At 42.1% G+C, this 26,131-nt stretch overlaps 1 protein-coding gene across 1 annotated transcript in view; it reads right to left on the reverse strand.

Moving 5' to 3' along the window:
• Positions 1 to 26,131, reverse strand: part of dlgap2a (discs, large (Drosophila) homolog-associated protein 2a) — a 99,484-nt gene that overhangs the window by 19,776 nt on the left and 53,577 nt on the right. The window contains exons 3-7 of the mRNA XM_029460151.1: positions 24,364 to 25,511; positions 14,907 to 15,121; positions 7,900 to 7,968; positions 6,701 to 6,860; positions 5,635 to 5,851 (exon numbers count right to left, since the gene is read on the reverse strand). Of these exons, the coding sequence (XP_029316011.1) occupies positions 5,635 to 5,851; positions 6,701 to 6,860; positions 7,900 to 7,968; positions 14,907 to 15,121; positions 24,364 to 25,443 (1,741 nt within the window). The 5' untranslated portion in view covers positions 25,444 to 25,511. The remainder of the gene's footprint in view (positions 1 to 5,634; positions 5,852 to 6,700; positions 6,861 to 7,899; positions 7,969 to 14,906; positions 15,122 to 24,363; positions 25,512 to 26,131) is intronic.

Genomic DNA, 26,131 nt, shown 5'->3' on the forward strand with positions numbered 1-26,131 from the left:
TTTGTAATCATATTTTAGCGTGAATTAAAAATAATGTGAGTTACTTTCTATTTTCTATTCACATTGCAGTATTCTAGGAGCCCCCTAAGGGTCACGGCGAGATTTAATTTTGAGGACTACTTGTGTTTTGCATTCTCTCGCAATACTTTTGCGTTCTCTCACAATACTTTTGTTCTTCCATTCCTTCTGAACCGTATGTCTTTCTCTGCTCAGCTGCTCCCAGTAATCAGATCATTGAAATTGAATTAGAACTGGACATTAAGTATGTTGATTTAGTACTACTGCTCAATAGGCATGTATGGTTATGGAATAGTGAAACTAAACTTAAACAAATTCTTATATGGATTTTGATGCTTCACTACTCATGGGGTTATAGTATTGGTGCTTGGAGGGTACAAAAAGGACAAACCCTTATTTTAGCAAAAAATACTCAAAAACTGTACATTAAAATCACATGAACCTTAGTATGGTCATAGTGTGCAGGGAGCAGCAGACATATGGCTCAGAAGAATTGGAAGAAAAAGTATTGCGAGAGAACGCAATATTTTTTGCGTGAGAATGAAACATATTGCGAGGTATCGCGAAAGTAGTCCTCAAAAGAATTCTCACCGTGACCCTTAAGGGGCTCCGTAGTATCTCAGCTCAGTCAAGGATTGTGCAAACATCATTTCACAGCATCACTTTCTTTTTCTTTATACCTGCAAAGTCCATCCAACAGCTCACATAGTAAACAGTATGTCCTTATAGTTATATGATAACTGCGAAGATTTACTTCACTCCACTCTAGAGTGACAATAAACAGAGAGCTCAAAATAAGTCAAGGAAAAGAAAGTTTCCATCATGACTGCAAGGATTGTCGGGACCTTGTATACATTAGGCCATCTTTTCCGTAGTCAGAGCTAACAGAGCTCCGATAGAGTCTCTTAAAATAGATGTGTCAAATGTCTTTAATGTAATACATTGATTGAACATTCGTTATTAGTGTATCCAATGATTAAAAAAGGCAGTATTGTCCTGGAAGATAATTCACATCAGTGGTGACAACAGCTTCAGAAAAGTTCATACTGCTTTTAATACATGTTTTTGAAGCATGGTTCAGTAAACTTGTCACCACAAAGGGTTCATCACATTCTTGCAGTATGGTGCAATCCATGAAATAGTGTTGTTTTTTTGCTGCTACCAAAGCAGTCTTTTTTTCCTGGAATATTACTGCAGGTTTGAGGAAGTCCTTACTTTGAATGCCAATGCTCACATGACATGTCAATCTGCACGTTGCTCTACAGTGAACTAGCAGCTACAAACTGTGAGCTATAAATATACTTTGAGCTACATTTTGTCTGCTGAGAATGAGGTATGAGCTCACAGAGTGAGAGATACGTATGTGATTTCTGCACTGTTGTAGTCGTATCTCCCACTCCAGAGTTCCACGCTGGCACTCCTGTGCAATGATTCTCTTCTTTGGCCTCTCCTCTGCCACCGGTACCACAGAAAGGCCTCCCCGCTTGAGGACCTCTCCATGCTACCATGGGTCTCTTCTTCCACATGTTCCACATACTCCTGGGATATAGCCATAAACTCCAGTGTTTCTGCAATCATATCATCTGGCTGCATGGGTGCCAGGTCCACTGAAGGTAGGTCTTCGAGATCTAGTTGTGATGGATCTGTATCAGGTGTAAGAGGATCTGGGGTTGGACTTGTGGGTCCAAAGTCCATTTCCATGGATGTATCAGGAGATACTGAACTAGGAGGGGATATTGTGACAGTGACTTGTGGTAGTAGGACTCCATGTAACTCTGAGGATATATCCTGAGGTATGTGATCTAAGTGATACTCCATAGCTGGATCCAAACAGACAGATTCTGTTGACAGTGATGGATCCGAGGGGCACACGGTGGCAGGGTCAACAGTATATAGAGGTGAACTTGGAGAATCTGATTGGTAGAAGGGTGGCTCTAAATCCTCTGTGTCATATGAGTCACCACTCAGGTCTAAAGGCTCTGGTTCTGGGTCCATGAACACTGAATCAAGATCATCTTGATCTAGGGAAGTCAGCATAACTAAGTCAAAGTGGACCAGATCCGCATGATATATAGGAGTGGTATCAAGTGGTTCGGGAAGGGGTGGCCACTCTGAGTCTTGGGACTCTGGGTCAGTGTCGGGTAGAGTTTCTACTGAAGAGGAAGAAAAGGTTGAGACCGATGTCATTTTCTCTGGGGGAGGGGAAGGATAATCTGGAAAGGTGATGATGGGATCTGGATTTGTGTCACTGTCAGTTGGACTTTCAGGAGAATCTGTGCCGAGGTACTCTGACACCACAATGGATGGATATATGATGTCAGTCTCTAAATTACATTGTGTGACAGTACCAAGATCAAGTGTGGGTGCATCACTGAGTAGGAATGGGCCTTGGTCAGATGAAGATACCACTGGTAAATCCGATGGTTTTGATTCTAATTCTGTTGGCTCTGCCGGATCTGGATCTTCTAATCCTGAATATGTTAAAGACACAGCAATAGGGTCTTGAGACACTGGATCTGGCTTTTCTGAAGTGAGTGGATCCTGAGATTCTGAGTCTGACATGCTGTCATAATCATGTTCCTCAGGTGGAGACACAGTCACTTCAGGAACTGGATATGGTAGCTGTATTAGATCTATTTCAATTCGTTCAGATTCTGTGGATTTCATGTCATCAGGTTGAGATGGTTCTGTGTCCGAACGGGACTCATTAGCTGGGTCTATATTTATTAGCTGTGTTGTGAATAGCATTTCTTGTTCCACTGTCACTGAATCCTGAGGGCTCTCAAGAGCTGCTTCTGAGGAAATTGGCACTGTACCATGAGTGGTGGTCTCATTAGTGACCATGTCAGATAAACTTAAAATGACATGGTCTGGGAGCTCTGGTTCTGGATCAGCTCCAGAAGGCAGAGCAGTCAAATCAAATGGCTCTTGTTCGGATCCTCTAACTGAGCCTGGAAGTATTGGATCCAAAGAAAGTGGTATAGCACTCTCCACATACATTGACTGTGGAAAGGCAAGAATGCTTGGGTCCATAGAGAGCTGTTTTGGCAGATTTCGGCGGGCGCCTTTCTTTTCCTCCTTCTCCTCTGGACAATTGACAGCTGCATCTGCAGTGCTTTGCCGGACCAGGACCTTGCTTCTGGCCTGGGTCCCCACAGACACTTTAGATATGTGGGGTTTCTTTTCTTTAGCTCCCCCAGTATCTGCTGCAGAGGTTCCAAGTCCTCCTGGCCCTGCCCCGGTCCCTGCACCCGCACCCGCGCCCACCCCTGCCCCAGCCCCAGCCCCAGCCCATACCCCAGCACCTGCCCTGGGTCCTGTCCCTGTTCCAGCCCCAACCCGTCCGCCTAAACCTACCCCAGCTCCAGCAGCCATGTTGCCACCTTGGGGAGACCATGTGTTGTAATGCTGCGTGAAAGTGTTGAAATTACTGTTGAAAGCACGAAGCTCTACACAGAGGTCCCTCCTTAGATCAGCTAGCTCTCGGCGCATGGCCGAGACCTCTTCCTTCCACTGCATGCTGATTGCTGCAGCCAAGGAAGCCGACTCTTTAATACTGGCCTGGATGGCTTTTGGTGATGGCCGTTCTGGGGCACAAGATGTGGGGGATCTGAAGAGGATGGGAGAAACAGGTGGTCCAGACAGAGGTTTGGCTCTAGCCCCCATGTTATCTTCTTGGTAAAGTATGTCTCTTCTGATGGGGCAGCCTAGATCATCATGAGCCAAAGGGGCCGTGTCTGCCAAATCCTCAAGTACACTGGCCTGGTCGGGCAAACAAGAGTCTTCCTGCACATAATTTCTGTCTGGAAGACAAATATAAATACGTATCTGTAACATGGCCACAGGTGTGAGCAGCTGGAGAGAATGTGCTTTTTATTGCCAGAAAGCAGTAACATAAAATCATGCACTGAATGCCATGAGTCAAAATAAGATAATAGCAGAAATCTATAACTACTAAGTGCTAACCTTATGATAAATGCTCCAATTTACCCATCTGTATACCGTAGATGTGTATTCTCGAATTTGTATTCTCGAATTTTAATAATCTGTAATACCATTATACATTAGTGTCGATAACCAGTGTAGCACTGGGAAAGTAATCCCATTTTGACTCATTTCCGTCAATGGTTTTACACTGCCTTCTCAATCTTAATTTGTAGCATGCATTCTTCGCATCTTTTCAACGCACAAAGCTGAAACTCCTAGTTCCCAGAACACATCACAGAGAATGGACAATATTTCTAATAAATGAGGTGTAAGAACAATCCTTGCATGCTCGTCTGCTTTCAGTCGAGGTAAAGAAATGTGTACTTTGTGCAATGAAAAGAGGCAAAGATGAGCAAAGCTTCCAAACAATTTCCCATCAATCAGGAAGTATAGTATGAACCCTATTGAAAAAGTGAGGTCCAGTTTGACAGATTGATTTGAAGCACCAATTGCCCCATGTCCAAAATAGTGGAGAAATCTATCACAAACCAAACTCTGTATCCTAAAAATTTAAATATATTTGAATTACCTGAGAAAGCAGTGTAAGCAAACATTTATAGGTATGCAGTATTGATCATAAGCACAGCTCCAGATGGCCACACCTCTAACCCTCCCTAATAAAGTCCAGTTCATGTCATCTAGTTCATCTAGTGTGGGAACAGGAGGAATCCGCTCAGACTCCTCATCCGGACACTTTTTCTTCTTTTCTTCCCACATTCTTCATCACAAGGACGTATCATTTCCTCTGTGAATCCGGCAATCACGGTAATTGTTGAAACCACCAGCAGCTTACAATTTATAATCAAGGCTCAGTATCAGAAATTATTGCATATAGTGTCAGCTGATTTAGATTAATTGTAACAAGTGTGCATATATGATCTATGTGACTAACCAGTGTGACATTTGAGTTATCTGTATATTCATTGCCCGCATTACATTATCCATTATTCAGGTCTAGACACAATAGTGTGCACTTCTGTAATGTGATCTCATTGTGTGTTAACATGGGCTTTGCAAAGACACACAATAATTTGTGTGAAGTGAACAATCCGTGAGTGAAGAAACTTCATAGTATATGCTGTGATATTCAAGTGTAAACTGAGTTTACAAGTAAACAATGTATACTTTGCAAACGGCAATTTCAGAATGTCTTTGCCCAGTTCGCAAATAAAGCTTTGAGTATGTTCAGCACCTGTGGCGCCACAGAGAAAGTCAGTTCTCCCAAATGTAGCGAAAAAAGCTGTCATGTCCTTATCCTGACCTGATTTTTACTTCAGACAATTTCCATCTGTGATTTTCAATAGGGTTCATAGCTTTACTCTCTGATGCATCCAATGGATGAGCAGATGAAGCACTGTATCCAAAATACAGTAGGATGAACTGGCACAGCTCACAAGTGGTAGCTACGGTAACCATACGTCCATCAAAAACAATGGAAACATAGAAGAGTGATTCATGCAAACATATGAAGCTGTTTGACGGTACAACCAGTTTGCACTAACTGCTCTATATTCATCCATTAACACACGCTAATGACAAATGTAAGCTTTTGGTGTCAATTTGTAAGTACAAACAAAAATACCAACATTCAGGATATCACATTCTGCAAATGATGTGCATTTCCCTTACCTGTGGAAGACCTGATGGTGGAGGTGAGAGTGGAGGCCATAGGGGGGATGCAGTCATCGTCTTGGGAGTAGCCGGCCTGGATGGCACGCAGGTAGCTGTGACTGCGGGTTCTGAAGCAGCCGGGCAGGTCCAAAGCCTCCATGGCCTGGGATTCCACCTCACTGAACACCGACTCGCACACTGATTCAAACTGGCCATTTATTTCTGTTTCACTCACCTGTGAGAAACAAAAGCAGTGAGCATGCGTTCCTCATTGTTAAGCAAGGGAGGCTATTTTTTTGTTTATCTAGAGAAATAAAACCTGACATTGTGTTCTCTGTCAATTTCCCTTAGAACAAAAAAGAAAAGGCTAAAAACCAAATGAGTGCATATGTTAATATGCAAAATACAGCAGAGAGATCATTAACAAATGCGTCACAAAAGCTATTTTTGAATTATTTGAGTGTTGCCTGGAAATATTACTGTCATATTTCCACACTAGTAGATAATCTGCTGGTCGGTTGGTTTTGCTGTAATATATCTTACTTTGTGTGAATACAACCAAACGACATGATGTACATTTTCATGAAATTAAAGTCATACTGTGTCAGAGAGTTTGCTGTAAACCTATGTAGTTGTTGTTGACCTGTATGTAGTTATGTTTCCTGTTTCAGATGCATATGATGTATCTAGCAATGTATTTGTGAAAGTCAAGAATCACTGATTCTTCACTTGTTCTATTGGGATTTTGAATTAGTGGGAGTTATGTTGAGCTTATCAATATGCCTCTCTTTTAAGAGGGAGATCAATATCTCAACAACTCCTGTTGGAGTCTTTAAATGTATCTGAACTGTAAATTAACTGTCATATAAAATAAGTATAAGTAAAATGAAGCCAGAAAAAATAAGATACAGGGTTCTGAAAAACAAAATCTAAATGGTGTAAGATAAAAGAATTGCAGTAAGAGTTATAACTATGTTTAGGACAGTCATGCTCTTTAAGTGGGGTTTTAATCTAATTTCACCTCTGCAGCCCCCAGTGTAAGAACCCCTCTCAAAATGTCCTAATTTAAAGGGTGCAGACTCACCTGGCTCACTTGGCTAACACAGCTGGCCTGACTGAGGGTGCTGACTGCCCGCATGTAGCTCTGGTTCCTAGATCGAAACTTGGGAGAGTTGTAGTTGGCAGAGGGATCCAGGGCAATGCTTGGGTGCATGTCCCTGGTGGCTTGCAAGTGGTAGCTCTGACTGAACAGAGAGAGAAAAGAAGAAACACAAAAGGAGTGAAACTACAGCCATGGTAAAGAATTCTTAAACAAGTCAATTAAACATAATTTAACTAACACCCAAAGCAGTTTGCCCAGTGGCTACAGGTGTAACATGATGACAAAAACAAGAGGGAGACTGGTTATGACTGGTTATGGTGTGTCTCCCAAGAGGGGAGCCTCTCTCTCTGTCTGTTTCTCTCACCCACTACATTGACGTGTTCACCAGCATCCTTAAAAAGGCAGTTCGATTTCTGTTGTGCTGAAATTTCGAATCGATGCTTGGAAATGAGGGAAATGCAAATCAGGAGCTAGTTAGTGAGCAAGCACTTCAGAGAGCACCCCAGTGTCAACCAGGTCAATTAAATGTGCTACACCAGCAGTGCAAGAGGGATGTTCAGAAACCCAAGCCTGGTTTGAAATCTGCTGGAGAGAAATAGAAAAACATGGGAGAAGAAAGGCGCTTTGAGTAAACTAGAGAATGCTATGTGAGTCACATTAGTAATACCAAAGTGAGGTCCCCTCCGCATGCTCCATTTCTAATGGCAGGCAGGGATGAGTAAGCAGTTTCTGGGCTTTCTATAGAGATAAACACTGGGGTTTGGCAGCGAGGAAAATGCCACTGTGATTAAAAGTCCCCCAATCCATCTTGTCGCGCCGTAGCAAGGCTGTGTGTGTTTGCAAAGTAATATCAACCTTCTAAATATCCAAAGGCGTCCTAGAGCAGAAACATCCAGATAATAAGTCTGAATGAAGTGGTCAGAGCAAAGGAAGTGCTGGTGCAATGTATAGCAGTGAATCAAATCATATCTAGAATGTGTTTAACAGTGTCTTATGCTTGGCCAGTGTGAGCAGATTGCCCCAGGTGACCTCTAATTGACTGTTCTTGAGTGTTTGTTCTATGAGGCGTCCATATTGGGTATGTCAGCATGGCAGCGAGCCAGCTGGCTCCGAAGTCTGACCACTGCAACATGGCAGCAACAGAGAAGCAACGGGAAGGGAGGCGCTGGGCCTGTATTCACCTTAAGTCTGCTCCAAAATTGGTGATGTAGTTACGCATGTCACTGTTGATTTTATCCAGGCGGTAAGAGCTGTGGGTAGAGAAGAAAACAGAGTTACTGGGTCCCACAAGTGGGAGTTGGATGGATGTGACGTCACTGGGCACAAGTCCAATGGAACTGGCTCTGTATGGGATTTGTGGTGAACTGAATGTTTGCTTTGGAGTTTTCACCAAAGTGCTGCAAACATTAGGGTGATACAATATGAGCAACCTCAAGTCATGATACAAGTGGGAGAATGTTACTGTTACATCATGTTGGCAGAAAGACACACACACACACAAGACACACACACACACACACACACACACACACACACACACACACACACACACACACACACACACAAAGCACTTGATGAAAACTGCACACAAAATACAATTACAAGAGCACATCATAAAAACACACATTCTTTGCCCGCGTGGCTAATTAGATGTACTTAATTGAGCCAAATGAGAATATAAAAACTCAGCTAACATCCTTCTCTGAGCAATGAAATGTAGTCAAGCTTTATAGCTGACAAGATCAGATATAAGTGCACCGGCTGAGGCCTAACAGAAGCGTACTTCCTCCATCCCTGCCTGTAGAGATGTCTATTATCGTAGGTTGAGTGAAGGGAGGCTGTTTAAAAATAAAAGAAAGCATTGGGCCTTTATCAAATCACGCCCAAGCGAATTTCCTCTGATGTCTCTGATTGGTGCTAATGCACTTCCATTGTTGGCCAATATTAAAGGCAAGGGACGATGGGAATCTCACACTTCCTGATTTTCACGCTGCCAATGAAAGTCCTCTGTCTGTGGTTAAACAAAAGCCCAGCCTCTACACTGCTGCTCCTTTCTGAGGAGAAAGGTTGAACGTAAGGCATTTAATTGAAAGAACAGAAAGAACAAGGACAAAGGACAATCTGAAGCATGGGCAAAGATTACTGCAGGAGAGAAGATTTGGCAAGAAGGGTTAACATACAGTATGTACTAACACATGTACATGTTTGAGAGCAAGAGGATGAGACTCGGGGGGGTAAAGCGTCCGCTAGTCCAGAATTCAGAAATAAGCAGATATGTTTCCTTCTTGACACACAAACTTCTCTGCAAAGCCCTATGGAGAACAATGACGTCTTCACATCAGGGAAAAGTTAATGATACACTTTGCTACCAGTGTATCCATAGCATACTCACTCTGGCCTGTAAAACACACACAACTATTTATATTACGTATAGTGCATGCACTATTCAAGCCATGTGTCAAAAGATCAATGCAGCAGTTGATATGTTTCTAAATAGGAAATTAGGTAGCAGGATCTTTGACATTGTGTTAAGTGTTATATTCACAGAGGAGGCAAAAAGGTGGTGAGAAAAAGCCCCTCGACAGAAATGTAAGCTAACTATGCATGACACGTACCACGCTGCCACAAATCAATGGATCGGAATTCTGATTCGACCTTGAGATCTGAGGGAAAAAATGCTCATATACCCAATGCCATCTGAATTACATTATGATGAATCAGGAATTATTGAATGATTTGCCAATGTTACCTCTGATTAATTACGGTGCTTCAGGAAGCTAATCATGGATGGGAAAACAAACGGGAGTTATTTTAGGAAAGTGACAAAAATGGATGCAATTGATTGGCTCGTGGTGTTGAGGTCATTTAAACAGAAGTGAAGTTACCGGAGATGGTTGTTAGTTATTGATGTTTTTCTCTACTGTCAGACTGGACATATCATTACTGATTGACTCAGTGACTCATTATGCTTATAGTTAAAAAGGGAAATTCGCCACGTCATTCATTTCCGATCATCGTTAATATATTCTTTAAACACTTTTATCAGATTCTGCTATGGCACCAAAAAAGAAGAAGCTGATTTCGTATTTAATTTATCATAGCTGTACAGCTCGCAGGACGTACAGGACCCCAGGGTGAGGTCGTAATGAAAGGGGAGGGGGGTGTAACTGATTATTAATTAAAACAATCATTGCCATCGAACCTTCCCTCTAACGCACGGGCTGTTCCACCTCAGTGGGCTCCTCCTCATTGTGACATATTCTTTATTTGTGAGATGAACAAAGAGGAGATCCTGTCAAACACAAGAGCGACAGAGAGCTCCAAAGAGAGGAAGATGGAGGGAGACGACACAACCTGACAGCCCATTCTCACTTTAACATGATTTGCTTAAGGGAGCCGATGCTGTCAAATTTGTGTTTAGCCGATCTGAATGCACCCGCGGGACATCAAATTGCTTGCAAGAGCAGAGAAAATCCAACTTACACCATGTCTGTTCTGAATCCAATCTAATTCCATCCCAACAAGCCCAATGAACCATAACAACATGAGAGCTCTCATGTCAGGTGGCATCCGTGGTGCCTTTTATGTGTGGACTTAAAACAGTACCAGATATGGATCACAGCAGAATGGTGCCAAGAAAAGAAAGACAACAAGCTTCTGAAGGGTGCTGTGCACAAAGTCTAATAATAATACGCATTTAAACATTTATTGCTATGGACAGGACTTGTGTCCAAATTAAATCTAGGGCTGCTCAATAACACATCGTGATGTCAACGTGCAAAAGACTGCAATATTACATTGTTTTTTGAGTTAGCTGAAAGAGAGTATGAGTAGAAAACGGCACTTTAAAATATAACTTTATTCATTTTTTTTATTGGTGCCTTTTGTGTGAATGTGTTTAAAAAAAGAACATTATAAATAATGTCCTTTTCTTTTTTTAATTCAACAAGCAATTAGCAACAAGTATTTTAGCAGAAATGGTAAATACTGCAAGCAGCAGAAAGGCACATTTGCTCATGTTTTCAGCTATAACAGTATTCCACATAAAGCTCTGTCTACCGCTACAACATTTAATTTGAACAGTAATCTACAGCCACACTGATACTGTAGTTTTAAAGTTTTGTTTCTTAACAAAAACTCCACATAACATAAACATAAATATTCAATCAAAATATAGTGCGTCCACTATTATCGGAGAACAGCACTACTGGTTTTGCGTGTACATTCATGCACACTGGTAGGAGTATCGTGCTGTATATGAATATTTTTCTCTACTTATCTGTATCCTGTTCCTATCAACCTCACTGGTGTCCTTCGTGTGCTGCTGTGATGCAAAACGTTCCTCTTGGGATCAATACAATGTGATCTTATCTTATCTCCTAAATGAGCTTCATAAAGAGCTGTGAGCAACTGAATGGGACAGTTCATAGTTGAAAAATTAACTTGTCAGTGCTCTCCTTAAAGATCTAAATGATCTCATGCAACTTTTACCCTTCTCTTTCTGTACTGCAATTTCTTGTTCTTCATTGGGCAACATATACTGTACATCAATACCGATGCACATGTGTCTTTAGCTGATGTTGGCGGATATATCGACCACAGCGTAGAACCAAACCACTCTCACATTATCGCGGTCATAAGAAACAGATATTTCTGAGGATGCACAAGATACAGATAAAAAAAACTGATGCATCTTCATTTAAATACAGGGGGAAAGACACCACATTATGGCCTTCTTAGAGTGGCTTCAGCGTAGTATAGCCTGCCTCTTCTGTCCAGAGGCTGGCCACACAGCTAGATCCATGCTGGTCAATATCTTCCTTTCAGCAGAGCTCCGTAGACTCTGGGTCCAACCACTGAGCAAGCCATTATTTAGAGGGGCCTTTGAGTACAATAACTGCAACTGATAGCCCTTCCCGCTGTTGCTCATAAATCATTCAATGTTTACAGCTATTCAAAATGGATAGCCGAGGGAAGCTTTGCAAGATGTGGAAAAAGGAGCATACCTCACTGTAGCTGCCTCATACATTACTTCATCCTCTGAAAGAGCTGTTAAAAAGGCCAAACGACTGCATCCTCTGTGACAGATATTATTATGATCCTGCCTGAATCACAATCAATAACATTCGATTTGATTTGAATCATTGGCTTAGTATGTAAGCATGCACAGGCACCACTTGTTGCCGTAACTGTAAAAGCTGAACATCTCTGCTGCCGTGCTTCCATCGCCTGTCATCCTGCAGAGAGACGTCACAAACACTCTGCAAGAAAGGCTCATCATTAATTCTGTTTTTGTGTGTGTTTGCACCTACGTGTTTTCATCAGGGTCAGGTTAACAGTATTACCGGATTATGTGGGTGTTGCCCGTTGCGGTTTCCAGGGAAAATGCTGCTCTGTACGAGAGAGGAGCAATTTGAAAAACCTCTGCTGAATGGCAATGAGCACGGGGTCGGCGGCGTGAAGAGCGAGAGACGAGGACATGACAATAAGAGTGGGGGAATCATCAGTGTTACTCAATGTGTGTATTACTGTGTGTTATGTGTGTTATCACAGACTGCAGTTACGTGTCTGTCACAGAGCCACACAGTACACTGAGGTCAGACACAAAGTCATCTTTGTCTACAGTTGATGTCAGATTATGTGCCTTTGGTGCTCGTGCAGAACAGCAGCAGAGCAGACTCACTGTGAGATTTATGCAGAAGTTACAGCAGGCCTGTGAAGAGATTTTCTCACACAGTCCAGCAAAACCTCTGTGAGTACAACACACTGCATGGAGGAGAATTTAAATAGAAGATACTCACATTGTGCTTCAACAGACAAAGCAGAAGCATCTTAAACTTTAGCTGTTTGAATTCTTCTGTCTTTATAGAAACTATTCTTGCCGCTACAGTATTTCACAATTGGATTTGTTTTAGATTATTATCCTCCACTGTCAACCACAAAATACATCTAATCATGCATTTCATTCTCTCTCTCTTTCTCTCTCTGTAGCCCAGATATTTAATTGACATTTAATCTTATTAAATTGGGACATAATTCACTATGTTGGAATAATGATTGTACTCGCTTTTAGCCACTTTAGCAAAACCAAGTGATGTCAGTGTGCATGTGGTCTCAGTATGTCCTGATTTATTTATTTCCCTTTCTATCATTAAACTGACAGGAGAGTCTCTGTCTGCAGAAAGGACAAAGATTATTTCTACTCAGAGCAATTTTCCAATTAATTCAGCAGTTTAAAAATAAATAGTTTTGGATCATTTTAAACATTTCTTCAACTCCAAGTCACTCCCACACTAATTTGAATTAATGGGACAGAAAACAGATGATTTCATTTGTCATGAATGAAGAGAGGCCCACAACAAATTATAAACGCATATTCCTCTTAAATCAAACTTTAAACTGCACCACCGTTGCTTCTGCATGGCTCTGGTCACACAGTTAACAAAATGCTGTATGCGTTGATTAACGAAAATAGAGCCTCTGGGAGTCATTCAGGTAAAGTGTAAGTGACTTCTAAAGTTTATCAAAAGGAAATGCTAAATAAAGGGAAAGACTGCATCTAACCGTCTGAAAACGAGAAGGCACAAACCAATTCTTCTTTGGGGCCTTTGATGGCGACCTCCACACTGAACTCAAACCTTGACTTGTAAATGCGCTCAATGAACACGGCAAAGCAGAGCGAAGGCAGATAAAAAGATGGTGTTTTGAAGAGCAGGCCCAGGATATCTTTTATACCGTCACATTATTAAGAAAGACTTGTGAGTCTTAGCAATAATTACTGTTTTCACAAGAGTGAACAAAGGTGAGTTTATTCTTTACTGGTAAAGATGAATCTGCCAGGCACAATGAAATCATTTGGACTGAAGTACTATACCGATACAATTTAAAATCCCAATATGGGGTAAAATGAGACAATAAGTACAATTTGAAAAGCTTCTCTTATGGATTCATAATTGAAAAATGAAAATGAAAAAACTGTTGGAAATAAAAGGAATATTAGACTTTTTATAAAACCTCAGAGTAACAAATACCAGGTGATGGAAACAAAGATGGAGAAAGGATGTGAGGTGCAGCAGAAGGTGGTGCAAATACAGAGCAGAAGGATAAGCAGACAATTATGAGGACATACGACACACAGTAAAAGCAGCAGGATAGAAAGGGAGGAATCCTTTTCTGACCTATAACAGCTTGAGTAGTGTGTCATCAGCTGTATCTACTGTAATTGGCTTTGCTAACATAAAATATTAAAAAAGATAGATCATCTTAATATTCATGGTAATGATAACACTATCCTAGAAAATACCTTGGGGGTAAAAGCCATTACTGGATACTCAGGTGAAGTTAATCTTTTTACTCCATTACTTAAGTACTCTATTATGTAATTTCATCCTAATCTAACAGATTCATTAATGCTGTAATCATAGTAACTCTCCTTTCATCTCTCCATAGCAAAATTGCTTGTTTTCATTTCTCTGTGATATTGTCTTCAGCTCGTCTCCTCGTGTAATCCTCTTATGAGCGTTTTCTTCCACCGCCGATTTACCAAAACAAAGGCCCTCTGCTTTCTCACCATTTAATGGGGTACATCCCCTGAAGAACGCACGGAACACTTTCTTACAGTTAGAAGACGCTGATATGAATACACATGAAGAGTTTCTAATGAGTACAAGGTTCAGCTATCAAGTGCTTGACACTGTTGTAGTGGTGGGGCACTAGAAAACTGACAACACTGCTCCAGGGAACGCAATAAAGCAAACAAATAACAGGTACGATGTTGCTCAAAGCTGAGAAAATGTGTTCTCTCTAAATGCAAAATAGGAACCCAGAAAGAAGCTCGTCTTGGAAATAATACAAAGCATGCATTGAGATTAAACCATTCCAGGAAATCCAGTTGTTTTCAGGATTTTCAGAGATTACCGCTTCCCATGTTGGATCCCAGGGGAATCCCACCCGGGGAATACTTGGATCAATTGGGCTTCAACGTTAACAGATGATATAATCACGTCACGATGTTACAGAACCTTTCAAGACACAAAGTGAGACTGAGAATTGTTAAAATGGACAATATTCGCTTTGCGCCATTTACCTTAGGTGTGATGAACACATAAAGAAGGACATGGAAGAAAAGAAAGGAAAGAAGAGCCAAACACTGAGAACTATTGACATCTTAAAGTTACATGTATTGTACCTCTGAGAGTCCAGCAGTTCCCTGGGTCTGATGATGGCCTTGACCAGGGCGTCGGGCCGCACCAACTTCTGAGGCGATGTCTTGGGGCTGGAGTCCGAGTCTCCGCTCTCCTCGTCCCCCATGGCTTTAACATAGCTGCTGCTCCGCATCCGACGACAAGGGATCTCATCATCCTTACCTCCGCCAGGGTAACCCCCCCAGTCATCCTGGGGCACCTGGGTGGAAAGGGTAGGGTACATAGTCAGTGTAATAACGGATAATACTTTTTGGGCACTTGTTGTAAAACACAACATTATCATATTATCACTTTATAAAGTTGTTATGGTAGCAAACAGCTGTCGGTTTACACATCCAGCAGACATAAAGCAACATTAGACACCTGATGAATGTAAATACAATACTCACTCCACCAATTCCTGAGGGAAATGTTTGACTCTTTAGCTGCTAAATGTTCCTTTATATTCACCATCTAGTCGCAAACTCTGTCTGTCAGACGTTGAACAGAAACAGTGGGGTTTTTTCACGACAAACAGCTGCAGCTGAAAACTGATGCTAAGAGAGCGGGGGAGACTAGGGTGATAATTCTCTGAGGGTTTTACACTACGAGTTCCTCTAACATTAGCCATTGTTAAGATTAACATTTCAGAGGTATTTTTTGGAATATTACTTTTGCAATCTAGAACACATTATAAAAGGACTGAGATTTGTCTTAACTCTTAGAGGAGCGTGTAAATCTAAATGACGCATTAAAACCACGAAAACCAGTGTTATAACATTTCCCAGTGATGAAGCAATGTGCCATTTGATAGACACTTGAATTGAACCCCCTACCTCTGGCACAGTTAGTTCCATCCATTGAGTTACGCAGGACCATTTTCATGATGAGTCAACACACATTAAAACCTTCACACAGCTTCCACAGCTGCTCAGTATTTCAGCTTTTCTGTAGTTTTGCCAGGTTACAAACTGCTGAAAACCTTGACTGAAACGCTGTTAAAAATGTTGATGGGCTGTTAATCACATTAACTAGTAAAATACAGCTTGTAAATGGTAAAAAGCAGCGATCTCTGCTCAACCTCTCGTAGCTATTGCACATGGAAACCTGCCATCCAAACAAGGCAGGCAGTTTGCATGCTGCAATTTTCTCGTTAAATCAGGTAATTGAGTATTAAGACGTCAGCGTCACCATTATCCCATTCGCAGGGTGTCTCACTTGCACTCGTTGCCTGTCTTTAATACATATGGAGTGAATATTTCACACCGAACATCCATGTTGAGTGAGCAGGGCGACAAACAGAGCATCTTGCATCCAGGCTCTCTGCAGTAGTGAGTGGAAGTTAATGCACTTTGACATTAGTCTGGCATGCTTTGCTCAGACACGCAATTTTGTTACTTGAATCTACTTCAAGCAGAGCACACGTAACCGGTATAATAGTACAGAACATTTGTTAATGCAAATCATGTGGAGCCAAATTGTTTCGGAATCATGATCTTGACGTGAAAGAAAATGTGACTCCATTATGGTACATGTCATTATAAAACCTGCAGAAATGTTATTAAACGATCCTTTCTGTATTGCATTGGTCTGGCTTATTAAAATCTAATTTCACCCACCCATTGTAGTGAACTGATGATGATTGTTTGCAAGCTCATTACACAACTCTCTCTTTTTCTTTCTCTAACTCACACACGCTCTCGTTTTGCTTTAGTTAAACAGTACGACAGAGTTTCATAATTGGGACAACAACAGTAGCAGCTGAGTCAGGGTAGCACAGGGTAGCAGAGGTCTCAGCCTGCGACACAACACACGGATGCAGAGACCCTCTGCGGTCGTACACACGCACAAATCTCTCTCGCCCCTTTCCCCCTCTTTTCTATTTTCCTTTTTTCACTCTGCTGACTGCGACAGTCAGAAGCTAGACACATTTACATGGTCAATTATTTGCACTCGTAAAATATGACATTGTCAGTAATCGTTCAATTCTATGTGGAAGTTAAAGGCTTCTCTGATGCTGTATGCATCCGTCACTTTAACATCCAATCAGCCGGATCAGCTTCAGCACAATGCCAATCCACCAGGCTCTAGATTTCATTAAATTAAATCTGACATGGCTCCATATTTCTTTAACTTTACAGTAACACTGGACCAGAGCTGCACTGCAGAAGAACTTTAAAACACCCTCCCAAACAAATATTGTATTAATGTGTGTATACTGCAAAGTCTCTGTCTGAATACTGCTGGATCTCAGTAATGCGTTTGATACAGTTGACCATAAGATATTTCTGGACACACTGGAAATCTGGGTTGGACTCTCAAAGCCCTCAACTGGTTTACATCCTATTTGCAGAACAGAGACTATTTTGTGTCAGTAGGTCCATACAAATCTGAGCCATGACATGTGGAGTTCCCCAGGGGTCCATTCTTGGTCCAGCTCTATTCAACATCTATATGCTCCCACTAGCTCATATCTTGGAAAAACAACAAAATATCCTACCATAATTATGCAGATGACACTCAGATTTACATATTTAAAAAAAAGTAATCTCATTGAGAACGCTGCTTCCCGAGTCCTCGCTAACAGCTCACCCCAGTTCTCAGAGATGTGCACTGGCTTCCTGGTTTAGGGCCAAAATACATATACCAGCTATATCAGATATACTACTCTGTTACGAGCCACCCAGAGGTCTTAGATCATCTGGGACAAGCTTGCTAATCGTCCCCAGGGTTAGAACCAAATATGCAGAAGTAGCTTTCAGTTTCTCTGGAATAACCTTCCATAACACTTGAGGTCTGATCCAACCCTCAGTTCTTTTAAATCAAGGCTTAAAACATTACTGTTTTCCACTGCTTTCCCAAGGTCATATAAATATGTTATATGATTATACTTAATTATTTCAATCTAGGGTATTTCTACAGATTATGTTTTCTGTCTCTTTTATGAATTGTCTTATTTTCTGTTTCATTTGTTCTGTATGTTAATAAACTAACCTTACTATGTTTTCTGAAACTTTCCTCGGCCAATCAGTGACTAACTCACTACTCACACGTTCACAATGACTTGGGCGGCAGCTGACTGGCTGTGGGAAATGTCAGGAGGAAATGCATCCAAATGTCACTAATGCGTCAGACAGATGACTCTTATCATTTTCTGATGAAAATGTCATCTATTGAAAAATAACAACTGAAATGTGATTATTATTCAAAGAGAAATTAAAACAGACATTATCTTTTCCATCACTGCACTTTAAAGAATAAATCCACCAGTTGTAAATAAAAAACTGCACACCATTCAGACATTACAGTTTTTGTTTTACAAGACATAAAATTCATCCACAGCTCTGAAGGTATTTGTTCGTTTACATGCTGAAAAAAGCTACTTCCACATGACACTAATTCTACTAACCTCTGGCATCAAAGCACGCCCACCAACGATTACTGTTCTAACAAGTGTCACATCAAATCAAAACAGCTTGAGTAATTGATCAATTATGGCTTTATTACAACCCACTCTTTGTTAATCATAGGGAAAGCCGGGTCAGAGCAGCATTTGACTCGTGTGTTTCATCTATGTCATGACGTTAGCATGGGGGGGGGGGGGGATGATTGATGGCGATTACGCTGTGTCCTCTAAGTCTGTGAGAATTGATAGGGAATTTCACTGCAAGGCTTCGGTGTTACATCATGAAAAAAGGTAAATGGCAAATGTATATGAAGCACACAAAGGTGCACTTCACTTCACTGTGGAATAGGACATGCATGAATTAAGAAAACATAAGCTTATTGCGATGCCTGATATCCAAACAATGCACAGACACGAACGTGCATCCACAGCCAAACAGACACGAACACACACTCAAACACACACTCTGATAAAAGTCATTCATCTCCCTTCCGAAGACAGACATGCACCAGCTACCAAATGGAGTCGATGGGTTAATTAAGTCTTAGAGGGGTTTGATATTTTTAGACGTCTAATTAATGAACGAAACGCTAGAGGACAGGCGCAAGCTGTGGGGAGATTTGTTTAATTTGGATTCGCTGATAAACTGGATAGATTGTAACGTGTCTCCCTGCGCAGATAAAGAAACAGGCCGGGCAGCAGCAGCTCGCTCGTATTGATTGATGTGAAAACACACACGGTGTCCCAGCATGCTTAATGGAGTTGAAATATGGACGCTTGTCATCATGAACGCTCACCTTGACCCAAAGATTCTACAAAAGGAAGTCATGGGAATCAGAGGTGAGCGTGCATCCATAAACCTGCAGCCATGTGCAATTATTCTGTTGTTCCTAAATGAAAGTACCAGATCCTGTTCTGTTCAAGCCCTTTGCGAATATGAGCCCAAGTTGGTGTGAAAATTCACAGCTCAAGTGTGAATATCTATATTTAAAGTTACATTATCACAATAACAGAACTTTTACTTCTTTGAATTAATTCTGCTGAATAAAGAACAGACATGACTTGGGGAAAATCATTTTTTCACGTGCGATGACCAAGGTTTGTTCTCCAACTCCTTTCACATAGTGTACTTCAAAGCCCTTTCAGCCCTTCATCTTTGCCAATAATTAACATTGATTAAATGGCTCACAAGCACCTCATAGCAGGAATGTGCCGACATGGGCATATTGCAGGAGGCCCAGGGATTGCGGTGTGTATATTCGTGTGTTAGTGTGTGTGAGTTTGTGTGTGTGTGTGTGTGTGTGTGTGTGTGTGTGTGTGTGTGTGTGTGTGTGTGTGTGTGTATGCGTATGCGTATGTGTGCTGCCTTGGCAGGCTTCAGCCAATGCTCCTGCAGTGCAGCAGTGCATTTCATTGATTAACTCTGCGGCTCTATCTATACACAGCACCTCTCCCACTAAGAAACATAAGTCACTGCCATTGAGTTACGAATTGGAGTTAGATGGACAACGAGAGAGAGAGAGAGAGAGAGAGAGAGAGAGAGAGAGAGAGAGAGAGAGAGAGAGAGTAATCCCACCCACCAGTTCCTAATATCCTCACAGAATTGCATGGATGTTGGAGCAGGTGCTATTTTCTTTCTTCCTCTCCTGCTAGCCCACTGTTACACTACCTGACTCCCCGAGGTCACGCCCACCACCAATGTGTTTTTCTTGTCTTTGTGAGTTGTTTATTTACCGACACTATTATCAGCTGGTTACATGGAGGTGTAAATAGATGCGCTCAATGATGAACAGGAAAAGGAGTCATGCACAAAGGTGTGTGAACAATCTGTGAGTGACTAATCAACTTCCATCATCTTGACCTTCTGGAACCCTTCGATGATTTGTAGAGCAATATTAAAAAAATAACAGGACAAGTCAGTCAACACACCAAGAACACCTTGACGGACAGAAAACGTACAACCCTCAAAGTAAGCATCTTCTGAGAAATCTTAAACAATTATAACACATAGTACACGTGGATAACTCGTGCAACACTTTCACCCATCCACACATTACGAATACTTTTCACCTCTGCCCTAACGTTCAGGTAACTAATTGGTTCATTCAATTATTTTCCACAGTAGAACCTTGTTCTCCCATTTTGTTGCCAACTTTCATATATACATAAGTGACCAAGTAGAGGTTTCTCTTCACAGGGTGATGGGTCTAAATGTTGGGTACTCAGGGGCCGGGACATTCAGGACAACCTCCAAGTCTAGAATCTCACTACAATATTAATATACTATAATATTCCTGTAGTAACAACTAAAGAATAATATCCTAATACAGGGAAGAATAATACCCTAATACAGGGAAGAATAATATCCTAATACAGGGAAGAATAATACCCTAATACAGGGAAGAATAATATCCTAATACAGGGAAGAATAATACCCTAATACAGGGAAGAATAATATCCTAATACAGGGAAGAATAATACCCTAATACAGGGAAGAATAATATCCTAATACAGGGAAGAATAATACCCTAATACAGGGAAGAATAATATCCTAATACAGGGAAGAATAATACCCTAATACAGGGCAACATTCCTGACAAGAAAATGCTACTAAAGCAGCATATATTGGTATTAAACCCTCTAAACATTAGGACGCTATCATAGCCAATTTTATTGATTTGTCCTGGGAGAGCAGTAGCACTAATAAACTTAATGATATAGCAGAATGTGATTAAAAATGGACAATTAAATGGTTACAGACCGACAACCTGCTTGTAGGATCGAAGGAAACTTTGAGGTAATAAAACAGAAATGCAGGCAGATGCTCGCCGACACAATGGCAATCACAAAGCAATGCTGTCGCCTCAGGCAACAGAGATCAGTGACATTTAGCTACATACTGCTGTCTGATCCCGGGGTTCCTGGGACAAACATCTTACTAAGTAGTGGTTCATGGCCTGATAGCTATCTGGGAAGTCTTTAATAGAAATTTAGGGAACCCCTGTGCGTGTAGGTGGTGTTACTGTAGCTTTCAGTCACAGTGCCAGTTTTGTTTCTGCTGCTTTGCACTTCCATTTTGTAATTTAATCAGCAGCCTTTCTGCCTCTCAAGCTCCACCTTTGGCAAGCCAACATGGCAATTAATTGGCTTATTAAATCCCTCTGCAATGCCCTATCAGCAAAACTATCAAAGACTAATCCTCCCTTTGTACTACAGTACTGTATGCAGGGAGAGTAGCGTTTGATGGAGCAGTGGACTTAATCAGGGCTGAGAGTTGTCAGTAAGACAAAGTTATTGTGCTGAGAAGTTATGGACTAGGTGCAAGGAAGGTGTAGAAGGCATGGATTACAGCTGTTGCTGCAGTCCAGGTGTATTTGCATATCTAATTTGGAGAGTGTGGGAGAGAGGTTGTGACCCACACAGCTATTTTCACACAATGCTGAATTTGTAATTCAACCAGGTGAGCCCGTCGCCAACAACAGATTAATGTTTTGCCACAATCACCTCCTTTCATCAATATCAAGCTCCTGAAAACTCTGTGTATGTGTGTGTGCATTTGTGTTTCTTGGTGAGGATTAATTGGGGCTAATTTGTGAAATGACGTAGCCAGAGACAGAGAGCGATTGCTAATGCCAGATCTCATCCCGCAACATTTGTCATTTCAGAGAAAGAGCGGCTAATATCAATCCATCTCTGTCTTCCCCAATGTCCAGCGAATCAATCTCTCACACACACACCTGCTGCATGCACACGGATTAACATGCAGATACTTCAGCGAGACATGTCCTGCATATCTTTCTGTTTGCTATCTCATACTTTAACAACACTTTAGAAGTTTTTCATTCCCTCCGTCATCAACCAAGGACGCAAACAAGGTGACTAGCACATAATCAAACCATCTGGTGTGCAATAAATAGAAAAAAAAACGCCCACACGGACAGACATTCAGTACACAAACTAGACTCCCAGGATACAGTTTATGCTGTTACACTGCAGATAGTTGTGGGTAATCCCAGTTCAGCAGCAGCAGGAAGTGAAACATTCTCAATGTGACCCCTCGGTGTGTGCAAAGTATCATTCCTGACTATTGGCTCTATCGCTCTGCCTGACTGCTCCTGGTGATGAGCATCAACAGTAGCCACGGGGAGAATAAACAGCCACCTCGTTTATTCCCCTCTGCTTCATGGTATCTCAATGCACCCACAGAGGCTCAGACCTCGGCGGTGTACATCTTCAACTTTCTCTCCCTCTCTCCTTCGAAACATCTCCCAGCTCCCTGAGAGGGCATTGATTCTCCTCAGGGGAGGGATGATGTGTCACCCTGCACGGATTGGATTGATAATGCTGGGCTAAATATAGCCCTGCGGCAGGAAGGAGGATATTTTTAGAAGTGTTTATAGTGCCTCGCCTCGGACACTACCTCAGCTGAATGACCAAATGGAAGTAAAGAAGCGGTGGGTGGGCACTAAACGTGCGACTCTCTCATTAAGAGATTACTGCACTTTGTGGGATTATACAAAATGTGACCTGATGAGTGCACTGCCTGTCTAGTTCAAAATGATCATCAGTTATGTTTGGAAATACGCTAGTTAAAATGAGTCCTCTAAAACATTTTCTTCTGATGGAAACTTAGATTGAGTGGTTTCTTGGGCTCCATTGGCTGATTTGAGTAATGTATTGGCTTTCCGTTTACAAAAGTCTCTAATCCATACAACACATTCTATGCTTAGAGCTCTTAGTCTCCTAGTCTTCTCTCCTGCTGAAGTGCTCACTCTATTTTGGCTGCAGGCGGTGCATACGGGATGCTATCAGATATCACATTGTTGTATATTGAGCTGCGTTGTTGCAGAATTTATTTCCCCCTGCTTTTGCAATTCAAGCATGCTTTCTTGACATTTTTCTCCTTCATATACCCTCCAGCATGTATATAAAACATCTGAGACTGTCTGTTAAATATATATATATATATATATATATATATATATATATATATATATATATATATAATGTATAAACAGTATATTTTTTGTATGTAGCACTTAATTTGGTTTGGCTTATTTGAAGCTAATGGTTGAGTTTTTATTCTATTGTTTCTGTATGTAGCACTTAGGTTGGTTTGGCTTATTTGAAGCTATTGTACTGCACTTTCAGTTGTGCTCGCTTTAGACAAAAGTGTCAGCTCAATGAAAAGAAAAAGAAAAAAAAGAAAGAAAAGTAATAATGAGACACTTCTATGTAAAGTGCTGAGTAACTCTGAATTGATCCCCGCGGTGCTATGGGGTCTCCCGCAGAGACGATCCTGAGCTAAATGCTACCCTTTTCTCAGGGCTGAAACCTATGCAAAATCAAAGCAACAACACGGTAAAAATCAAAATTGATCTCTGGTCTTTTATCTCTTTCCCGCAAGCGCAGATCATTTATGGAGTTAATTGATTTGTCGTGCTGTGCTAGTCCCTTTTGCTGCCAGCCACATGCTGAGTTATGGGACAGGTTGATATTGTAATATCCAGGGCAGCCATAAACAAAACACTGTCTTTTAGATCAATCGGGAATCCAGCTGAGATGAGAAACTTTTTCCTCTTGTCTATTCACTGATTGTAGAAAAAGATTGCTTTGTCTTGTACAAAACAGGCTTAAGTTTTGTGACTGGTGTTGTTTCTGTGCTGCAGTGCCTCAGGTTTTTATGAATTTTAAATGATGGTGAATGGACTCTCAATCACTCTAGTGAGATCAAATGAATGTTTTTATCATCTCTTCAATTGCTTGTCACGATCTCTAGTTTCAAGTCTTCTTCAATACATCATGATGTTCATTTTGTAAATAATGATTCCATTTAGAGTAAAAAAGGCGATAAAGCAAGGTGCTTTAGGTCGTGGCTAATTTGTGATTGACAAACTACTACCAAAGCGATCTGTCAATCAGGATCGAGGCGTAGCAAAGTGTATCCCACCCACAAACTAACACGGTGTCACGGTGGCTACGTCCACTTCTTTTATACAATCTATGGTACTGCTCTTTTAGACACACTGACACATAGAACAATAAGCCAAACTCACCTGTAGATAGTGGCAGGGCCTGATGTTGGGCTTGAGGTCGGTGGGTGTCATGGGCTTCTCCAGATTTAGTGAGGACTTCCTGTAGGCCTCCTTGGCTTGGCTGACCGTTAGCGTTGACCAGGAGCTCCTCTTCATGAACTTTCCTTCTGGCGCCATGCTTAAGCTCTCGCAGGCTGAACACTTTACATCGTTGTTGCTCTTCGAGGTCTTTAGCGACAGGTCTCCAGCCAGGTGGCCATGCATTGAGTCAGGGTAGCAGTGGCTGATGTGCTCCACAGGATGCCGTGACATGACGCTAGGTGTTCTGTACGTGCTGTCACTATCCAGGTTGTCATCCGAACTCCACCAACCTCCAGAGCGTTGCTTGCCGCTGCTGTCAGATTTACGTTCTTTGCTCTTACTGCGTTTGCTGTGTTTATGGTGGCCTTGGTGGTGGTGATGGTGGTGGTGTGAGTTGTCCCGGTGTGAGTCGCTTTTGGTGCCATTCATCTTGGAGGAACCCTCCAGAGAGTGCGATTTTGTGAAGAGCTTCTGTACCGAGTGGACTAAGTGGCGTATTCGCCCGGGGCTTTCATTTCGCTGCTCTGTGGTCGTGGTTGTAGTGGAGGTGCGTTGGTATTGCAGCGTGTGGAAGCCATCCCGGTGCAGCGGCATCTGCTTCTCAAATTGGTCTAGGAGGTTTGCTGGGATTCGGTTCATTTTGCCGCTGCCACCATGCGAGGATGAGCCACCTTCGTCTCGGGAGTCCCTGCCGCCAGAATTGTTGCCGCCGCTGTCCCGCGATGCGCTGCCGTAGTGCATGCGGGGGAAAGTGCTACTAGAAATCGAGTGGTCGGTGGCCGACATGGACACCGGTATCACCATGCACTCAGAGTGGATGGAGCTCCGTGGGGAGCAGCGATGGTGACTCTCGAGGGGGCAGCTCTCTGTTGGGCTGAGGAGGTAGGAGGAGGGCCGTGAGTTGCCATAGTGGAGGTGATGGTCCAGGGAATGGTCACATTCAGCCAGGCCGCAGGTGTGGGCTGAGGTGGGAGAGGTGAGCTGGAGCTGGGCAGGGCGCCCGCCAGAGAGACCCTTCATGTTCCTGGGTGGAGGGGAGTAGCTGTCTTCATCGAAGTACTGCGAGGGCGACCATGAATACTGCTGGTCTGTAAGACAGAGAGAGAGCATATTAGATCCCACCCTGGGTAAAAAAAGCATTTCCCCAGAAAAATAAATCACATTTCATATTTAATGATGACAATAGTACCACATGACAAGTCCTCGGACAGGTTGGTCATTATCCACCCTACTCTCACTCTCAACATCCACTTCAACTACAAAGGACATGAAAAACTCCAAAAGTAGCACATCCGAAATGTGAAAGTGAAATCAACATATTGCACAGACAAAATCCATCCTATTTTTCCCTTCTATTCAGGTCTGTGACGGCATACTGCTAGAGAGACAGGGAAAAAAGAGAGAATGAGAAAGGCAGGCGACAGGTAGGAGCCCACACTGCCATTTATCCAATGCAAAGTGAAATAATAGCCTATCACTCCGTGGTGCTGGTGTCATCCGTCAAAGCCCTGAGGAAAGCGCTGTGAGGCATACGGCGGGATAGGCGTCCTTGGGAGACGATCAACAAATACGTCCTCCCTCCTTTTCTCTCTGTTGGCCATGTAGTCTTAGATTAAAACGCAATTCTGTGTGATCGGTCACCAAGGGCAGACGTCCCAGCACAGTATTCCAATGTATGAAACTTAATCAGAGAATAGGTTTACTCTTT

Source organism: Cottoperca gobio, chromosome 22, assembly GCF_900634415.1.
Source record: "Cottoperca gobio chromosome 22, fCotGob3.1, whole genome shotgun sequence".
In the NCBI taxonomy this organism is placed as follows: Eukaryota; Metazoa; Chordata; class Actinopteri; order Perciformes; family Bovichtidae; genus Cottoperca; species Cottoperca gobio.